Source organism: Neofelis nebulosa, chromosome 6 (genome assembly GCF_028018385.1).
Source record: "Neofelis nebulosa isolate mNeoNeb1 chromosome 6, mNeoNeb1.pri, whole genome shotgun sequence".
Lineage (NCBI taxonomy): Eukaryota > Metazoa > Chordata > Mammalia > Carnivora > Felidae > Neofelis > Neofelis nebulosa.
This window is the reverse complement of record NC_080787.1, coordinates 123,377,316-123,394,359: the sequence shown is the minus strand read 5'-3', so window position 1 is coordinate 123,394,359 and position 17,044 is coordinate 123,377,316. Positions and strand designations below refer to the sequence as shown.

The 17,044-nt window shown below is 38.9% G+C and overlaps 2 protein-coding genes across 2 annotated transcripts; both read left to right on the top strand.

Annotated features, from left to right (window-relative positions):
• The first annotated feature begins 47 nt into the window (after window positions 1-47).
• On the top strand, window positions 48-4,615 carry LOC131514859 (trace amine-associated receptor 4). The gene is made up of 3 exons (XM_058735303.1): window positions 48-92; window positions 1,820-1,937; window positions 2,876-4,615. Exon 3 carries the CDS (start codon window positions 2,934-2,936, stop codon window positions 3,975-3,977), a length of 1,044 nt encoding a protein of 347 aa, XP_058591286.1. The 5' UTR covers window positions 48-92; window positions 1,820-1,937; window positions 2,876-2,933; the 3' UTR covers window positions 3,978-4,615.
• A 6,567-nt stretch (window positions 4,616-11,182) lies between these two features.
• TAAR5 (trace amine associated receptor 5) lies at window positions 11,183-13,605 on the top strand. Its single transcript, XM_058732629.1, has one exon. The coding sequence runs from the start codon at window positions 11,539-11,541 to the stop codon at window positions 12,550-12,552; it is 1,014 nt and encodes a 337-aa protein (XP_058588612.1). The 5' UTR covers window positions 11,183-11,538; the 3' UTR covers window positions 12,553-13,605.
• The last annotated feature ends 3,439 nt before the right edge of the window (window positions 13,606-17,044 follow it).

Here is a 17,044-nt window from a genome sequence, read left to right as displayed (position 1 = left end):
AGCAGTTCTTTCTTGAACTTAGCTTTCTTTCTTGAACTTTCTTTCTTAGCTCCCTTACCTAGGAAACTATTGCGTAAGTGATGTACGTCAAGGTAAGATAAAATCATTTTTCCCCACAGAAATAGTCTCAGAAGTAAAGCAGCTGAACTATGTCACTAGCAAGAGAAGAAAAATCAGGCCTGATTAAGCAGGTTTGATATGTCCTTTCCTAAAATTTCCACTTTATTTGTAATACATTATTGAGCTGGATGAATATTTTCCTTCTTATTTTGGAGAAATAAATATATATTAATAGAATTTTAGGTATTTAATGCTTGGGGAAAATTATTACGTGAGTCCTTTTTCATTTTTTCTTTGCAATTCTGGGGGACTTTTGTATTTTTGAAATCATTATTTCAGTCCTTGTTTGTTTCCTTATTATGTTATCTTTTCCCTTAAATAATTAAATTTGAACTAGAAGACAATGCAATGCTTGCTCCTCTCCAAAGTTGTTTGCAAATGTTTCTTTTTACTTCTTAGGAAAAAAAAACTAACAATTTTCTATGCTTGCATTGGGTGATTGTTTACAATGCTGTCATGCATTTGGCCCCCGGAAACGTAACTGGTAAAAAGAAAAAAAAGTGTAATAATAATATCCTATGTTGAAAGTGAGATGTCTTAGTGGGCTTAACTTTATTTAATCTTATTAAAAATTACTGTATATCTTTTGGAAGTGAGTCTTCAACCTAAAGGAATCTATTGTGTTATGTTCTTAAATAACAAACAAAAGCCGGGCTGCACTTGATTTCATGACAATTTCCTTGCTTAACGAAGCAGTAGACCAGCAGCCATATTTGCATTTGCTTACTTGCTTTTGTAATTTGGGACCAAGAGTTTATGATAGGGGCTTAAAGCATTATTACCTTTGACATTACCTTCACAATTCACACGCGTAGTGACTTTGTAAGTAAATAAGTTTAAACACTTCCCTAATATAGGTAACCATGCATCAGAAACATGAGATAATGCTATTAAGTTTGGGCAGCTGTTTCATACCCTACTTCCTCCCACAAAAAGTAAATAAATAAGATGAAGTAAATGGTATTCACTTTACACACCTAGGAGGTTAAGTTGTTTCAATTCTTTCAGGGATTAAATTTTCAAAAATGAAACTTCAAACTCCAAAAATTATACCATAAACAATTGAAGAGCGTCTATTTTGTATGAGAATGCTGTCTGTCTATGGATATGCAGTGAAATGCTTAAGAAACTTTTTGGTACCTGTCAGCTATCTTTAAGGATGATTTTTTAAAGAATTAAAGAAAAAAATTAAATTCACAAAAATAAGATGAAAGGCAGAATAAAGTTAATTTGTTAAAGAAGTTAATTGAGCATTTAAGATTTCATTATTCCATTATTTGAGATTTCATGGCTAAAGTGATAAGCAACCAAATAATTTGTGCTGTATGTTCCAAAATTGATAAGCTACAGTTTAAAAAGGATTTGAATAAGTCTTTGTCCTTCTTACCTGTGTTTGGTTTCTCAAGTTCAAATCCATTGCACAATATTTGACTGACAAAATTAAAACGTACCTAAAGAAAAATGTTAATTTGAGAAATTAACTTATTATATCCAGATCAAATAAAATGTGCCATGATGTTAAAATTTCAAATAGTACACATTGGAAAAAAAAATGGCTGAGCTATAGTAGCAAATACTGTAAATATTATTTTCAAAGGTAATTGTATTCTCATTTAGTGTGTTTTCCAAGTAAATCTCATGAGGACATGATTGTGGGTTTGTTTTTACGATGGACCAGTGAGTTTTCATTTCTTCTCAGGCCAAAGTCCACTCTACCTACCTGGCCTTAGAGCTCAGTAATGCTTGTCTTTGGTCATCAGAACTACACAGCCAGTCCGGGTACTGGAAAAACAAATCCAACCTCTGTCATACTCTGGGTGAGTCAGTCTCATTATTTTCACATTTTTAAAGGCAACAGCATAAATTATGTAACGTGACAGTTTAAACAGTGAGCACGCCCATGTGTCAAATTTGTTCCCAATATAAGTCTTGCAATCTGTGGACCAGGAGACCTCAACTTAAATTGAATTCATGGATGGAGTTTCTAAATGAAAGGAGGTAACACACGAGATTTACAGAATTTATCATTTCAGTATCCCCCTGCCCTTTTTGGAGATTATTCATGTATAATTTTGTAGACTTTAGCACATTTTTAGTCGACCACAAATTGCTCTAAAAATCTAAAAACTTATTCTTCACATTGGAAAGAAAAATATTCCCTTAACTGAATAGTATGTATTAATCAACAGGATCCAAAGCATTTGCAAATACCCACAAGAGAAGTTAAGGGGGGGTGGGGAAGCACAATCTTTAGATTGTAATTATTTTTGAAGCTAAACATTAAATAAAAGTTCCATAAGTCCTAGTAATTCTTGACAGGTTTTATCCATCAAATTGGTTAATATAAGTGGGACAGAGAAAATTCTTGATCTGCCTATAGATTTGGAATCCTAAGTAAGGGCTACGTATTAGTGCCCAGAACATGGGCATTTACCTGGGTTACTTAGGTGGTTTTAACTGGGTTACTTAGACATTGGATATTCATTCAGTTGTCTTTAGTCCCTTCCTACTTAAGGGATAGTCCTTAGACTAACAGCATTGGCATCTCCTGAGAGCCAGACTCTTAACCTCCACCCCAGAAACAGAATCTGTATTTTAGAAAGACCCCTGGGTGATTTGTATGTACATTAAAGTTTGGGAAGCAGTGCTCTTGGTCGGTAGGAAGTTCAGTTTAGGACTGGAAATGCAGCTACCCGGGCCTTTCTGAAAATTTGCCCACCAGGGATTTTCATTGTTTTTCTTCTTTCTCTCACAGAAAGGAGAGGAGCACAGTAATTTTGCAAAAGATTAATAGTACCCACAGGACAAAGACGATGAATTCACCAGAACTTTGGAATCCTCCGGAAGTCCAATTTTGCTTTGCTTTGGTCAACAATTCATGCCCTAGAAATGTGAGGTCTGTGCTGAGTGTGTGTGCCATGTATGTTGTCATGACTGGTGCTATAGTGATGACCATGTTGGGCAACCTGGTTGTGATCATTTCCATCGCTCACTTCAAGCAGCTCCAGTCCCCAACCAACTTCCTGATTCTCTCCATGGCCACAACTGACTTTTTGTTGAGCTGTATGGTCATGCCCTTCAGTATGGTCAGGTCCATTGAGTCTTGCTGGTATTTTGGAGACCTCTTTTGCAAAGTCCACAGCTGCTGTGACATCATGCTCTGCACCACCTCTATTTTTCACCTCTGCTTCATCTCAGTGGATCGCTACTATGCTGTTTGTGACCCTTTGCATTATGTCACCAAAATTACCATCCCTGTAATAGAGGTCTTTCTACTCATCAGTTGGTCTATTCCAATTTTTTTTGCCTTTGGCCTGGTATTCTCAGAATTAAACATAGTTGGTGCAGAAGACTTTGTTGCAGCCATTGACTGCACAGGTTTGTGTGTGTTGATATTTAACAAGCTCTGGGGGGTGTTGGCTTCCTTTATAGCCTGCTTCCTACCTGGGACTGTAATGGTGGGGATTTACATACACATTTTCAGCGTAGCCAGGAAGCATACTAAGCAAATTGGCATGGGTCCTACCAGGAAACACGTTGGGTCAGAAAGCAAAATGAAAGTATCATCCAAAAAAGAAAGCAAGGCCACCAAGACTTTAAGCATAGTCATGGGAGTGTTTGTATTGTGCTGGCTGCCCTTTTTCATCTTGACAATCACAGACCCTTTCATTAATTTCACAACTCCTGAAGATTTGTACAATGTCTTCCTCTGGCTGGGTTATTTCAACTCCACTTTCAATCCCATCATATATGGCATGTTTTATCCCTGGTTTCGCAAGGCATTGCGGATGATTGTCACGGGAACCATCTTCCACCCTGACTCTTCTACCCTAAGCCTATATCCTGCAGATACTTAGGCAATACTCTCCATTCTGTAAGATTCTTTCCTGGTAAGGAATCTTGTTGGATGCTCCTCCTCAAAGGTAAGGCCATAAACTTACTGGATAAGCATATTCTTCCAGTTGGTGTTATGGACATCTATCTAAGTAGGAGCAATCGATCTAGCGTTCTGGGTTTACCAGAGCTACCAAAGTGGTTAATTTCTGGAGTTCTGGGGAAGGCATCTCCAATAAAAAAAAACTCTGTCCCATGGCTTGCTGATTCCTGAATTCACAAAATTAGAGATTTAGAATTTCACTCCTTTGACTTAAATCAAATGGAGATCTTTTTTTTTTCTTATGAACATCAGAAGAGGAGACAGAGTTGGTCTTCACACTTATTGACAGCCATGCAGAGTTTATCTAAATCTTTCTTGAGACTATTGTTCTATCTTAGGGGAGCCAGGGAGAGAGCTTGAGAACATTGGGAGTCTGGATTATTTAGCATGTGATTGACTTGGAAGGGGAGAAGGAAGCAGACAGTTGTAGCTACTTTCAATTTTTTTGGTTCTGACTTAAACCTCTTCAAAAAGCATTGATGTGAATTTTGTAATATTTTGGTAAAATTGGACTGTCTTACTGAATGAGAAGAATGAATAAATAAGAGTTTAGGAATATATTCTTTCTCCCTCTCAATATGTAATTATATATGCTGTATATATTTACAGCCTGTGTATATACACATAGGTGGTATTTCCACGTCTTTGGGTGTCTGTGTGTACATACTAATTATTCACTAAGGTTGAGTTTCATTCACAACTGAAGTTCTTTCCCTACCCCATAGTTTTAATGCTGCACATGTCTCTTCATGTCTTTTTTTTTTTTTTTTTGTCTTGCTCCTGCTTCTCCTACCCCATAAACTTATTTTGTCCTTTACAACCTTCTTTTCATCCTTCATACCATCCCTCTGTCTAATCTGGTGGTTCTCAATCAGGGACAGTCTTGACCTTTGTGGCCATTCAGCGTCTGGAGATGTTTTTGGTTTTTACAACCAGGGAGGGATGCTACTGACATCTAGAGGGTAGAGGTAAGGAACACTGCTAAAGAGTCTACAATGCACAGAATATCCCCCACACTAAAGGATTATCTGGCCTAAGACTTCAATAGTTTCGTGGTTAAGAAATCCTGCTTTAACCTTAGTTAACCTCACAGCTTCAATATTCATGTCTATATATCTTTCTCTCAAGTATATTTATTTGCAGCCTATCATTTCTTCCAAACTCAAGCCCCTCATTTCTTACTACCAATAGACTGCCATTTTGAATGTTCTACCAAGATCGCAAACTCAATGTAACCAGCATCTTCCTTCTATGCACACCCACCACCCCAAACCCATTTCTCTGACTCCTGCTTTGTGCCAGAGTTGAGTATGCACCGGTGTGTTGGTTCCTCATTAGATTATAGGCTTCTTCTGTGGGACACTATGTCTTTATATTTTCCATTTTGTATCCCACAGTGCCTGGAATGGTTCCTTTCCCATTAAAATCTCTGAACATGTTCACTGGATAACTAAAACATATAAACTTTGAAGAACATGGGAGTTACTCAAATCCACCAAGATAAACAACTACAAAGCAAAGAATTCTAGGCAAGTAGGGACTCCTTCCCTTGGGAAAGAAGACGGAAGAAAAAGCCTATTTGTAAAGTAGAAATTGAACTGAATTTAATTCCTGTTTTCTTTGGTCACATGTGCACGATGTTGTACTGGGGAACTGGGGGACAGAGCCAGAAAAGGCACATAGTGGAAAAGGACTTACTGACTCAGAAACATTTGCAACGCTCAAAATGAAGCTTTCATGCTCATATAGTGAGATTCCCGAGAATAGAAGTCAGATCTTCCCTTCCTTTCCTAATGCCTCAGTGGTGGAAGTATTTTACTGAAAGTTTTGGTTATGTAGAAATATTGTTGATTATCTAATAGATTGACAGATTGGAAATTTCATAAATGGAGATGTTCAATAGAAGGACTCTTCCAGTCAAATAGACTGTATCTGCAAATAGTTTGTATGTGGCTGATGTGATTTATTTATAACTTTTGCTAATTTTTGCAGGAAGTAAGGTTGCTTTTCATAACTTTCAGACACTGGTATGTTGCAAAGAGAAATCTTGTTACCATTAGCATAGGCTTTAATATTAAGTGCATTTTATTGCAGTAATTTATTTTCTTTTATTTTTGAGAGTGGGGGGGTGGGGCAGAGGCTCTGAAGTGGGTTCTGTGCTGACAGCAGAGAGGCTAATGTGGGGCTTGAACTCACAAAACAGTGAGATTATGACCTGAGCCAAAGTCAGACGCTTAACTGACTAAGCTACCCACGTGCCCCTACAGTAATTCTTATAGTAATATCAGAATATTTGGTTAATCAAACCCCCTCCATTCTTTGACTTGGCTAAATGATATCACACATCCATGCAGGACATCTTAATACTTAAAGTTTCTAATGTCCATATACATATATATAAATCCTAAAAGCTGTTTATGAACCTTTTTGCTTTTTTGACTCTATCCCCACTCTAGACTATCTATTAGGAACTACTCATTATTCCAAAATACATTTAATAACATCTATATTCAGTTGAGAATTCCCAATACTCTCTGCATCTACATGTTCTGTTGAATATTTGTAGCTTCCTGAGGCCAGTACTTGTACCTTAATCATTTAGATATAGCATATTTAGATCCTGAGGTGTTTTGGCAAATTATTATTATTATTATTATTATTATTATTATTATCATCATCAAAGGACAGTATTAGAAATCAGAATTAGGTATTGAGATGCTTGGTAAAGTATTGATTTATTCTTTAATGACTACAGTCATTTAATCCTTCAGGAGGAGATTTCTTCTTCCCCTAATCCCAAACACGACATTCCAGAGGCTAATGGTACTCCTTCCTTTTGAAGACTCAAAGAAACAGGGGGAGTTCCTTGGTCTTTAGGCCAACATAGACCTCCTTCCTGAGTCAGATGGGTCAATAGATAGAGCACCATATGATGGAAAGAGTATTTTACAGTCTGCTTCCCATGATGAGCCTCTCTTCCTTTTTCGGGATTCAACAAGGTTATTTGCACTGCTAGAACTGAGAGACTGAATGAGAAGGACAGCCATTTACTCGGTATATATGCATTTTCTCATTTGACCCTCAGCATAGCATAAGGATGGGGCACCTGGGCAGCTCAGTTGATTAAGCATTTGACTTCGGCTCAGGTCATGATCTCACAGTTCACAAGTTTGAGTGCCATGTCAGGCTCTGTGCTGACAGCTCAGAGCCTGGAGCTTATTTCAGATTCTGTGTCTCCCTCTCTCCCTGCCCCCCCACCCCCAGTTCATGCTCTGTCTCTCAAAAATAAACAAAACATTACAAAAATTAGAATTACACAAAATGGTTGACTTAGTATCAAGGAACTCGGGTCTGTGGCCACAGGCCACATTTTCTCTTGCCCACTAAAAGCATAGCTAAATAGAGGAGAAATGAAAGAGCATATGGAAGCTTCTGCTGCAGTCATAATCACTCCCTACCTTCATAAAGCACTTCTGTAATTTACAAAGGATGTCCATGAACATCAGCTCAATTGTTTCTCAAAACAGCTCCACCTTCTCTTCCCTAGTGGAAGGTGGCTAGTCCAAGGAAAAGTGAATCATTCCATTATTATTACAAACCCAGTGCTCTTCTTTCCAGAATGTATTGAGGTTGAATAGAGCAGCCATTATCCCAGGAGGATGGTGGCTGCCATGGACAGCCTATATTAAAAGCCACTCAGTTCAATAAACATTTACTGAGCATCTACTATGTGCCAAGTACTACTCTGAGTGTTTTTTGTTCAGAGACACATAAAGCTGAAATCCTGGCCTTACGGGGAGACATAGCCATTCAATTACCCTGCATGGTAATATATCTTATGATAGAGCCAGGCACAATAAGTTACGGAATATGGAGGAGGAAAATTTTGCCTGGCTTTGGGTGTAGGGAAGACTGCATTTTAGGCCAAAGGAATGTGTCATCACATTGAGTAAAGGTGATGCTTCCTACCACTGAACTACCTAATCTTCCTAGCACTCTCTATAACCTCTAGCTTAAATCCCCTGTTCAAGAGATTAGGCAACTTTTCCAAGATCATAATATTCAAAACCTGGTGTATCTCTTGTTAAAGCCCACATTTGTTTGCCTCATCTACTGCTAACGTAGGTTTTCCCTTTCATATACATTTAATTGATCTTGACTGGATTGCAGAGGGGCTACGAAAAACAGGAAATCTTGTTCTGCAATTGCTTTTTTATTTGTGTCCTCAAGGGAATTGCTTTTATTATTCTTTCTGTTAAAAAAGAAAAAGGAAAAGAAAAACCTCACTTTCTTAGACCTTAGTCATCAATGGTGATTACTGTTTCAGATTGCAAATATGAATAGAAGCAATTCTTAAAAACTTACTACCTGTCTCAAATATTGCTAGCATTTATGAGTCCCTCGGGTATCATCAGTTAGATTATTTTCTTTTCTAGAATATCTCCTAGTAACCTTTATCTCTCCTGGACCAATACTCACAGCTTATCTCAAGGGAGTCAGACATTGCTTTGGGGGAGAGGGGAGAACATTAATATTCTTGTCTTATAGCCTACTCTAGTAGCTTTAGCATTGTTAAATAGCAAAACTAATTGTTAAGATCCTAAATCTAAACAACACTTTTGACTACCTTATAAATATTCCACTTTCTCTTCTGTCTTGTTTCTAAAATATAAAGCCTCTTTGATGAAAGCTATACAAAGGGAACATCAATGAATCTCAAGATGAGCAAGAAAATCTAGAGGATCCAAACCCCAATTAGTTTTGCTCCCAGTTGTTATGTACCTGGAGTGTATTTCTGAAAGTCAGTTTGGAAGAGGGAATCAGAGCCCTAACTTGGGAGGGTTAACACAGAATCGGGACTAGTATCTATTCCCACTCTTGTCTGTCCAGCTTGCCATGTGACAGGAACCATTCTTAACACTCATCCATCCTCATGACAAACTTGTGGTTGTAGGTATTGTATTATATTCAATTAATAGATTAGAAAACAGGGCACAGAAGGTTAGGTAATCTCTGACAGAGGAATCACACATGTGCTTGCATATTGCATTTCAGGTTTGATGCAATATATCTCCCAAACAAACAAAACACAAGACCCTTTTTGAGAGTTTCCTTCTTAGGCCTTCTTTTATTTGGAAGACATTTGTCCTTACTTTTCACAAACTCTTGGTCAGATTAGACTTAGAGCCATGGGAATTTCTGCCTGATTGCAGGGTGGGTTATGATTTATGAATCAAAAGGTGTCACAGTATGTGATAACGCAGGATCCTTCCTGGTCTGATCAAGTTCTGGAGTTAAAAATCTATTTCTATGCACGTGGACTGGATACAGTGCAAGTTTCCAGTGACGATCACTGGGTTTGGCCCAGGCTTTGTGGAGAAGGTGGAGGTGTCTGTCAACCTCCTTCATTTTTTTTTTTTATTTCATTCCTTCGACCCCTATACTTCCTACTACAGGCCCCATTGGCAGATGGAATCTTTTGTCACCTTTACAGTTATGTGGTTTTTGCAACACCGGTTTGATTTATTTTTGAGGAATGATCTCTCCAAGGCCATAAAGAGGCATCCCATCCCCTGGAGGTTTGGCACCAAAAATCAGAGAGAGCAGAATATGATCGGATGTGTTATTTTCCTTGGTAGTATCCACATAAAGTATGGACATATGAGTCTAATTGTAGGTACTCTTACCAATGGGGAGGCAGAGGGACGAAAAGGGTAAGGGATGACTGAGGGGGTAACAGAACAAGAATCTAACTCGGCTGTATTCAGGGAACTGCTTCATCTACTGTGACTTCTTTAACCAACACGAAGTGAACCTAAGGGCTTATGATCAGTTATTCTCAACTATTTTGTTGAAAGAAATGTGCACAAATAATTTTTTTTTAATATTTAACGTTTATTTATTTTTGAGAGAGAGAGAGAGAGAGATACAGAATTCAAGTGGGGGAGGGGCAGAGAGAAGAGAGAGACACAGAACCCGAAGCAGGCTCCAGGATCTGACCTGTCAGCACAGAGCTTGATACAGGGCTCGAACTCACAAACCGTGAGATCATGAACTGAGACAAAGTCAGACCCTTAACCAACTGAGCCACAGAGACACCCTGTGCACGAATAATTCTAAAGCAAGTGGGGTGCCTGGGTGGCTCAGGTCATGATCTCGTAGTCTGTGGGTTTGGGCCCCACCTTGGGCTCTGTGCTGACAGCAGCCTCGAGCCTGCTTCGGATTCTGTGTCTCCCTCTCTCTCTGCTCCTCCCCCACTCATGCTCTGTCTCTCTTTGCCTCTCAAAAATGAACAAATTAAAAAAAAATTTTAATAAAAAATAAAGCAGAAAGGATATACAGAACTCACTAAAAATAAAATTAAACAAAAGGATATATAAAACTGGTGTCTTCAATTTTCATCTAATTAATTGGCAAGATAAATGATCTCGTGCTGAGAAGAAGCTTCAAACTACTGAAACTTGTGAATAGTGCAAACTAGGTCCCTTGGAGCACTTCCAACACTCATTTGCATGGCATACCACCCTGAGGACTAGTTTCTATTTGGAGTATAAAATCATTAACTGATTGCACATCTGTCGTCTTTGCTGATGGAAGAGAATTCTACATACCTGTGTTCACCTGCTACAAGAAGGACTTCTGATGAAGTGATCCTGATTCCTACTTCTGTAAGTAGTTTAGAAACCTTGAATTCAATTTACTGGAACTTGTTTAAAATTGCAGACCGGTGTTAAGATAGAAAAATACTTTTTCACAACAGATAGTTCTTCCAGGATGTATGAACAATGTGTGATCTCTTTAGGAATTGTGCCGCAGGCAAAACTGAAATTGGTAATTCTCTACTCTTTTAATTATTTGTGTTTTGAATTATTTTCTTGGTTGGCATGTAATTAAACAGCTCGATCTGTTGATTTTAGTGTTGCTTTATTTAATTCTTGAGGAGAGGAGCCAGATGTTATTCTTTCCCCAAGCAATGATTTATTACAAAGACTTAATTCTTCCTTGTTTCAGACTGATAACTTGAAATCTCACTTTATGTTTGACAATAGGTCAACTTATCAAAATGGAAGAGGCGGCCTCTCAATAATCGTATAGTACCTACCGTGGCAAAGCCTGCTTTGTCTCTGAGGGAACAGTTAGCTTACATTCTACTTCTGTGCCCTTAAAGATACAGTCTACACTAATTTCAAAAGTGCCCAGTTAGAGAAACCAGAGCTAGCAGAGAAGTGACTCTTATGAGACCTTAAATCTCACATTATACTGATTTTTGGGCAATATTTGCTTCAGTACCTAAGTAAATTGTACTAGGTTACAAAATGCCCTTCGGTTTCTCCTCCACATCTTTTTGTTTTGTTTTGTTTGTTTGTTTGTTTGTTTGTTTTGTTTTGTGGTTTTTTTGGGGGGGTGTTTTTTTGTTTGTTTGTTTTTTGGGTGGTACAGGTGGCCAGTTCCCAGAGAGAAAGGAAGAGTAGGAACCATAAATGAGTGCTGTCCTCAACCAAGGTGCTGAAGAACACCCCGCAGCATTCTGCTACCAGGTGAATGGATCTTGCCCCAGGACAGTCCATCCTCTGGGCATCCGGTTGGCCATCTACCTGGCCGGTGCAGTAGGCATGTTGATTACGGTCCTAGGAAATTTGTTTGTGGTGTTTGCTGTGTCCTACTTCAAAGTGCTTCACACCCCCACTAACTTCTTGCTGCTTTCCTTGGCCCTGGCTGACATGTTTCTGGGTCTGTTAGTGCTGCCTCTCAGTACCATTCGCTCCGTGGAGAGCTGCTGGTTCCTTGGAGACTTCCTCTGCCGCCTGCATACCTATCTGGATACCCTCTTCTGCCTCACCTCCATCTTCCACCTCTGTTTCATTTCCATAGACCGCCACTGTGCCATCTGTGAGCCCTTGATCTATCCCTCCAAGTTCACAGTCAGGGTGGCCATCGGGTACATCCTGGCAGGGTGGGGGATTCCAGCAGCTTACACAGCTTTCTTCCTCTACACAGATGTGGTAGAGAATGCGCTTAGTCAGTGGCTGGAAGAGATGCCTTGTGTGGGCAGTTGCCAACTGCTCTTCAATAAGTTTTGGGGCTGGTTAAATTTTCCTATGTTCTTCTTCCCCTGCCTCATCATGATCAGCTTGTACGTGAAGATTTTTGTGGTTGCCATCAGGCAGGCTCAGCAGATCAGCACCTTGAGCAAAAACCTGGCTGGGGCTGCCAAACGTGAAAGAAAAGCTGCCAAGACCCTCGGCATTGCCGTGGGCATATACCTCTTGTGCTGGCTTCCCTTCACCATTGACACGCTGGTTGACAGCCTCCTTAACTTCGTCACACCGCCACTGGTCTTTGACATCTTTATTTGGTTTGCTTACTTCAACTCGGCCTGCAACCCTATCATTTATGTCTTCTCCTACCGGTGGTTCAGAAAGGCACTGAAACTCTGCCTGAGTCGAGAGATCTTCTCACCTCGGACACCCACTATTGACTTGTACCAAGAGTGACTTCTTTGAATGCAGGCGAGGGGTAGGTCCCTGCAGGAAGGATGAGTGCTCTGTGGCAGGGGCGGTGTCATGAGTTTGTGGGCATGCTTTTAGGGCACCATGGTTTAAGTGGAGGAGAAAAAACAACCTCTTAATTTGAAAAGAAATATAGTACTCTCTTAATTCAATGTTTCTGTAGTAGAATGTAGCACTCTCTTTATTCAATGTTTCTGTAGAAAAGGAGGGAATGAAATCAACCAAGTATTTATTGGCTGCGTTGAACTTCTGTGAAAATATTTGGCTCCTTGTTATCACTTCCTTGAGACTGAGATACAGAGGTGGAGAGAAAAGAGCGTGAGGTGGAGATTTCTGAGTTCTCATACTGGTTCTGCCTCCTGGCAGTGCTTGGGTGAGACTATTTTGACAACCTTTGAATTTCTCCCCATCTCAGAGTTGCAGCTGGAAAATTAGGGTTTTGTACTCTTTGTTCAGGTAACCTGAAGCTCAAATATTGTATAATAATTTAACTTTGGAAAACGCTGTTTGACATCACTTTTCATCATTGTAGTCAAGTGTTGGGAGTGTTTCTTTTTCAAAATGTCCTCTTTAGAATCCCTGTCTCCCTAAACAGGATTGTAAACTACGTTTGTCCATTTCAATGATCACTGAGTAAATGTATTGTATTCTTGAAGGAATATTTTCTCGCTTTTCTTTAATTATTAAAACTTGGAAATGGTGAAATGTTTGTAAAGTGATAATGATCCACATCTGGCCATTGTAATATTTTTCCTTTAAAAAAAAAAAATTACCTAAGTTAGATCTACTATCTTTCCAGGGACACCAGTATATGATTTTCTTTGGAAATACAAGTACTTAAGCCACATGCTTTTTCAACACTGAACCAAGTGTTTCTTAGGACCTATTACTAGTAAAGGTACTGACATCTTCTATGTACATTTTGCCTCTTTTTTCTTCCTAAATCTTTTCCTACAGGTCTCTAATAACTCCCACATTTCTTACTGACTATTTTTCAAATTAATAATTGCTGATTTGGAAAACTTATTTGTAAGTTAATTTGAGGTCTCCAAAGTACAAACATATAGATAGATGTAATATATATACGAACATAAATCAATCAATCTCCATAAATAAAAAAATTAATGTTTTATTTTGTCATGGAAGTTAGCTGAAATGAATTCATTTCCTTTCCTTCCTTCCTTCTTTCCTTCCTTCCTTCCTTCCTTCCTTCCTTCCTTCCTTCCTTCCTTTGTTTCTGGCTAGAGAGATAACTTTTATTGACTTTATTGTTTTTCTTAATTAAAAAATTATTTATTGTAGGGACACTTGGGCTGCTCAGTCGATCGAGTATCTGACTCTTGATTTCATCTAAGGTCATGATCCCTGAGTGGAGTCTCCAGTCAGACTTCATGCTAAGCATGGAGACTGTTTAAGATTCTCTCTCTCTCTCTCTCTCTCTCTCTCTCTCCTTCTGCCCCTCTCCCCCACTCATGCTCTCTCTTTCTCTCTCAAAACAATTATTTATTATAAACATATTTTTCGATGTATTTTTTAATGCTTCTTTTTTCTTTCGAAGTAATTATTCTTTCTTTTCCAATTAACTTTTTGGTATTATCACATAATTAAATTTAAAAAGAATTATAAATTAAAATTTATTCTAATATATGCAATTTTGAGATATCAAGGAACACTGTGCCTTAGATATAGGAATAAATAAAAATTGCAAAGTATAAATCAGTCATTGCTTTAAAAAACACATTTTCAGGGCACCTGGGTGGCTCAGGTGGTTAAGTGTCCGACTTCAACTCAGGTCATAATCTTGCAGTTCATGAGGTCGAGCCCCATGTCAGGCTCTGGGCTGACGGCTCAGAGTCTGGAACCTGTTTCCGATTCTGTGTCTCCCTCTCTCTCTGCCCCTTCCCCGCTCATACTCTTGTCTCTCTCTCTCTGTCTCTCTCTGTCTCTCTCTCTTTCTCTCAAAAATAAATTCAAAAAATTTTTAAAAACACATTTTCCTCTTCTTAGAGAGAAATCCACACCTCTTCACAATCCACTGAGTATGGCACTGTCTGTCCTAGAAGGAAGCTCTGCTATATCACAAGGTAGAACTCTGCATAAATAATTTTTATGTGCATATTTAAACGACGTTAAACAGGTTTTTGTTGAAACAGGACTTCTCGGAGTCTTTACTATGTCATGTCTAGTGTTATTCTCCAAGAGCAGGCTATTGTATGCAGCAATTCCAAAACGTTGGGGATGCAGGAATTTCTTTCCCCTGGAGCATTTCGGAGGATGACTGTCTGATAAAACCTCATTTGGGAAATGTTGGCTCAGAAGACAATGAGAATCAGAGGAGTCAAAACCTGAGCAAAGCAGTGGAGGTAAGAATGCCTCCAAATTAAAGTGGGGGATGCCTGGGAAGATGGAGGGAGAGGAAGAGGTGGAGGGGCTTGAATGCCAACCTCAGGGAGGTCAAAAGGGTGACGACTCCCTTGGTAGTTGTTTAGCTGCTTTATCTCCATATTTCCTGAATACTCTGTGCAGTTTCTCAGTTTCTTTGGTCATGCCATTCCTTCAGCCTGAAAATCCATTTCCATCCTTTCCCTCCTGCAGAAACTCTGAATCTCATAAGGCCCAGCTTAAGTGCCACTTCTTTAATAAGTCTCCCTGATCTTCCTTCCAGAAGCCAAGTTCTCCTTTCTTTCGTGCTTCTCAAACACATCTTTTATCATTTAAACTTCCATGCATTCCAAACCATAAAAATTGTTGATACACCATTTTTTTCTACAAGATAGTCTAAGGTTTTTGTTTTGTATTCCTAAAGCTCTGAACCAGAACCCAGAATGCTAAGTTTTCAAAGGTATTTGTGAAATGGATCAATGAATCAGTAGTATAAGGATCAACGCTCACTGTCCTCACATAATTGTGTGCCTTGTACTTTAAAAATAAACATTTTATTTTAGAATATTTTAAATTTACAGGAAAGCTGCAAAGACAGTACAGAGAGTTTCTATACCCTACACCCCATTTCTCCTATTATTAACAATTTAGATTAGTATCATAAATTTCTTACAATTAATGAACCAACATTGATATAGTATTATTAATGTATCAGTAAGAAGTCCATACATGATTCAGATTGCCTTAGGTTTTCCTTATGTCCTTCCTCTGTTCTAGTTCCCCTTTAGGACACTACGTTACATTTAGTTGTTATGTCTCCTTAGGCTCCTCTAGACCTTGACAGTTTCTTTTATCCCTTATTTGTTATGACCTTGACAGTTTTGAGGAGCACTAGTCAGGCATTTTGTAGGATAGTCCTCTATGAGGGTTTGTGTAATGATTTTTCTCATGATTCCACTGAGGTTATAGGTTTTTTAGGGGAACAAACATTGAAATAACATGCCATTATCATCACATCATGACAAGGGCACACTGCTATCAACATGACTTGTCACTTTCGATGTTAATCTTGATCTAGTTGAACTAGTGTTTATCCTTTTAAAATTTTCACAGTTAACAACATTGCTTCTTGCCAGAGTTACAGATTCTGAAACATAACCATTTCTACATAATCTAGCACTGATTTGGTACAATGTGGGCATGTGGTTCATATGTCAAAAATGAAAAACAAGGTGAATATGTCAATGTCTTTATTGATGTATATTTCACTTATCTCCTAAAACTAGCAAATTTTCTGTTGAAATTAAGTTTTGTTATAGAAAAGAAAGAACTAAAGACTGCTTTCAAAAACGAATTACCCTGAATGGGAAAGTAATGTTCAATGTGTTTAAACAGAAGAGCATAGCATACAGTCCTATCCATTCTAACCATTTACACAGTTCTGAGTTGTAACAGCAGTAGCGAGAAGAGCAGAGAAATAATCATCCTATCATCATTTCGGGAAGTACAGTGGCTTCTGCTTCCTACATTGGGGGAGGAAATAATTACACAAGATGACAGTAATCTGTTTGGCCATCACAACAGCTTGGTCAAAACGATATCTATGCTTGCAAATGCCCCCCAACCCCCAAGAGATCTCCACTAATTCTCAACGTTTTTTTTTTTTTTTTTTTTTAATTTATTTTTGGGACAGAGAGAGACAGAGCATGAACAGGGGAGGGGCAGAGAGAGAGGGAGACACAGAATCGGAAACAGGCTCCAGGCTCCGAGCCATCAGCCCAGAGCCTGACGCGGGGCTCGAACTCACGGACCGCGAGATCGTGACCTGGCTGAAGTCGGACGCTTAACCGACTGCGCCACCCAGGCGCCCCGAGATCTCCACTAATTCTAAATCAGACACAGTGGCTGTGTTAGTCTACACACAATTTATAGATAAATATTTTAGATCTCTCTCCTCAGACATTAAGCACAAGACATGTAACTGCTCCCCAAAAGCCTCCCTCAGGAAATGAAACAAACCAAAAGACAGCAAGAACCTTGGGATGCAACTCACAGGTGAAAGTTTTGACTGGTTGCTAGAGTTAAAAAAGCTTTT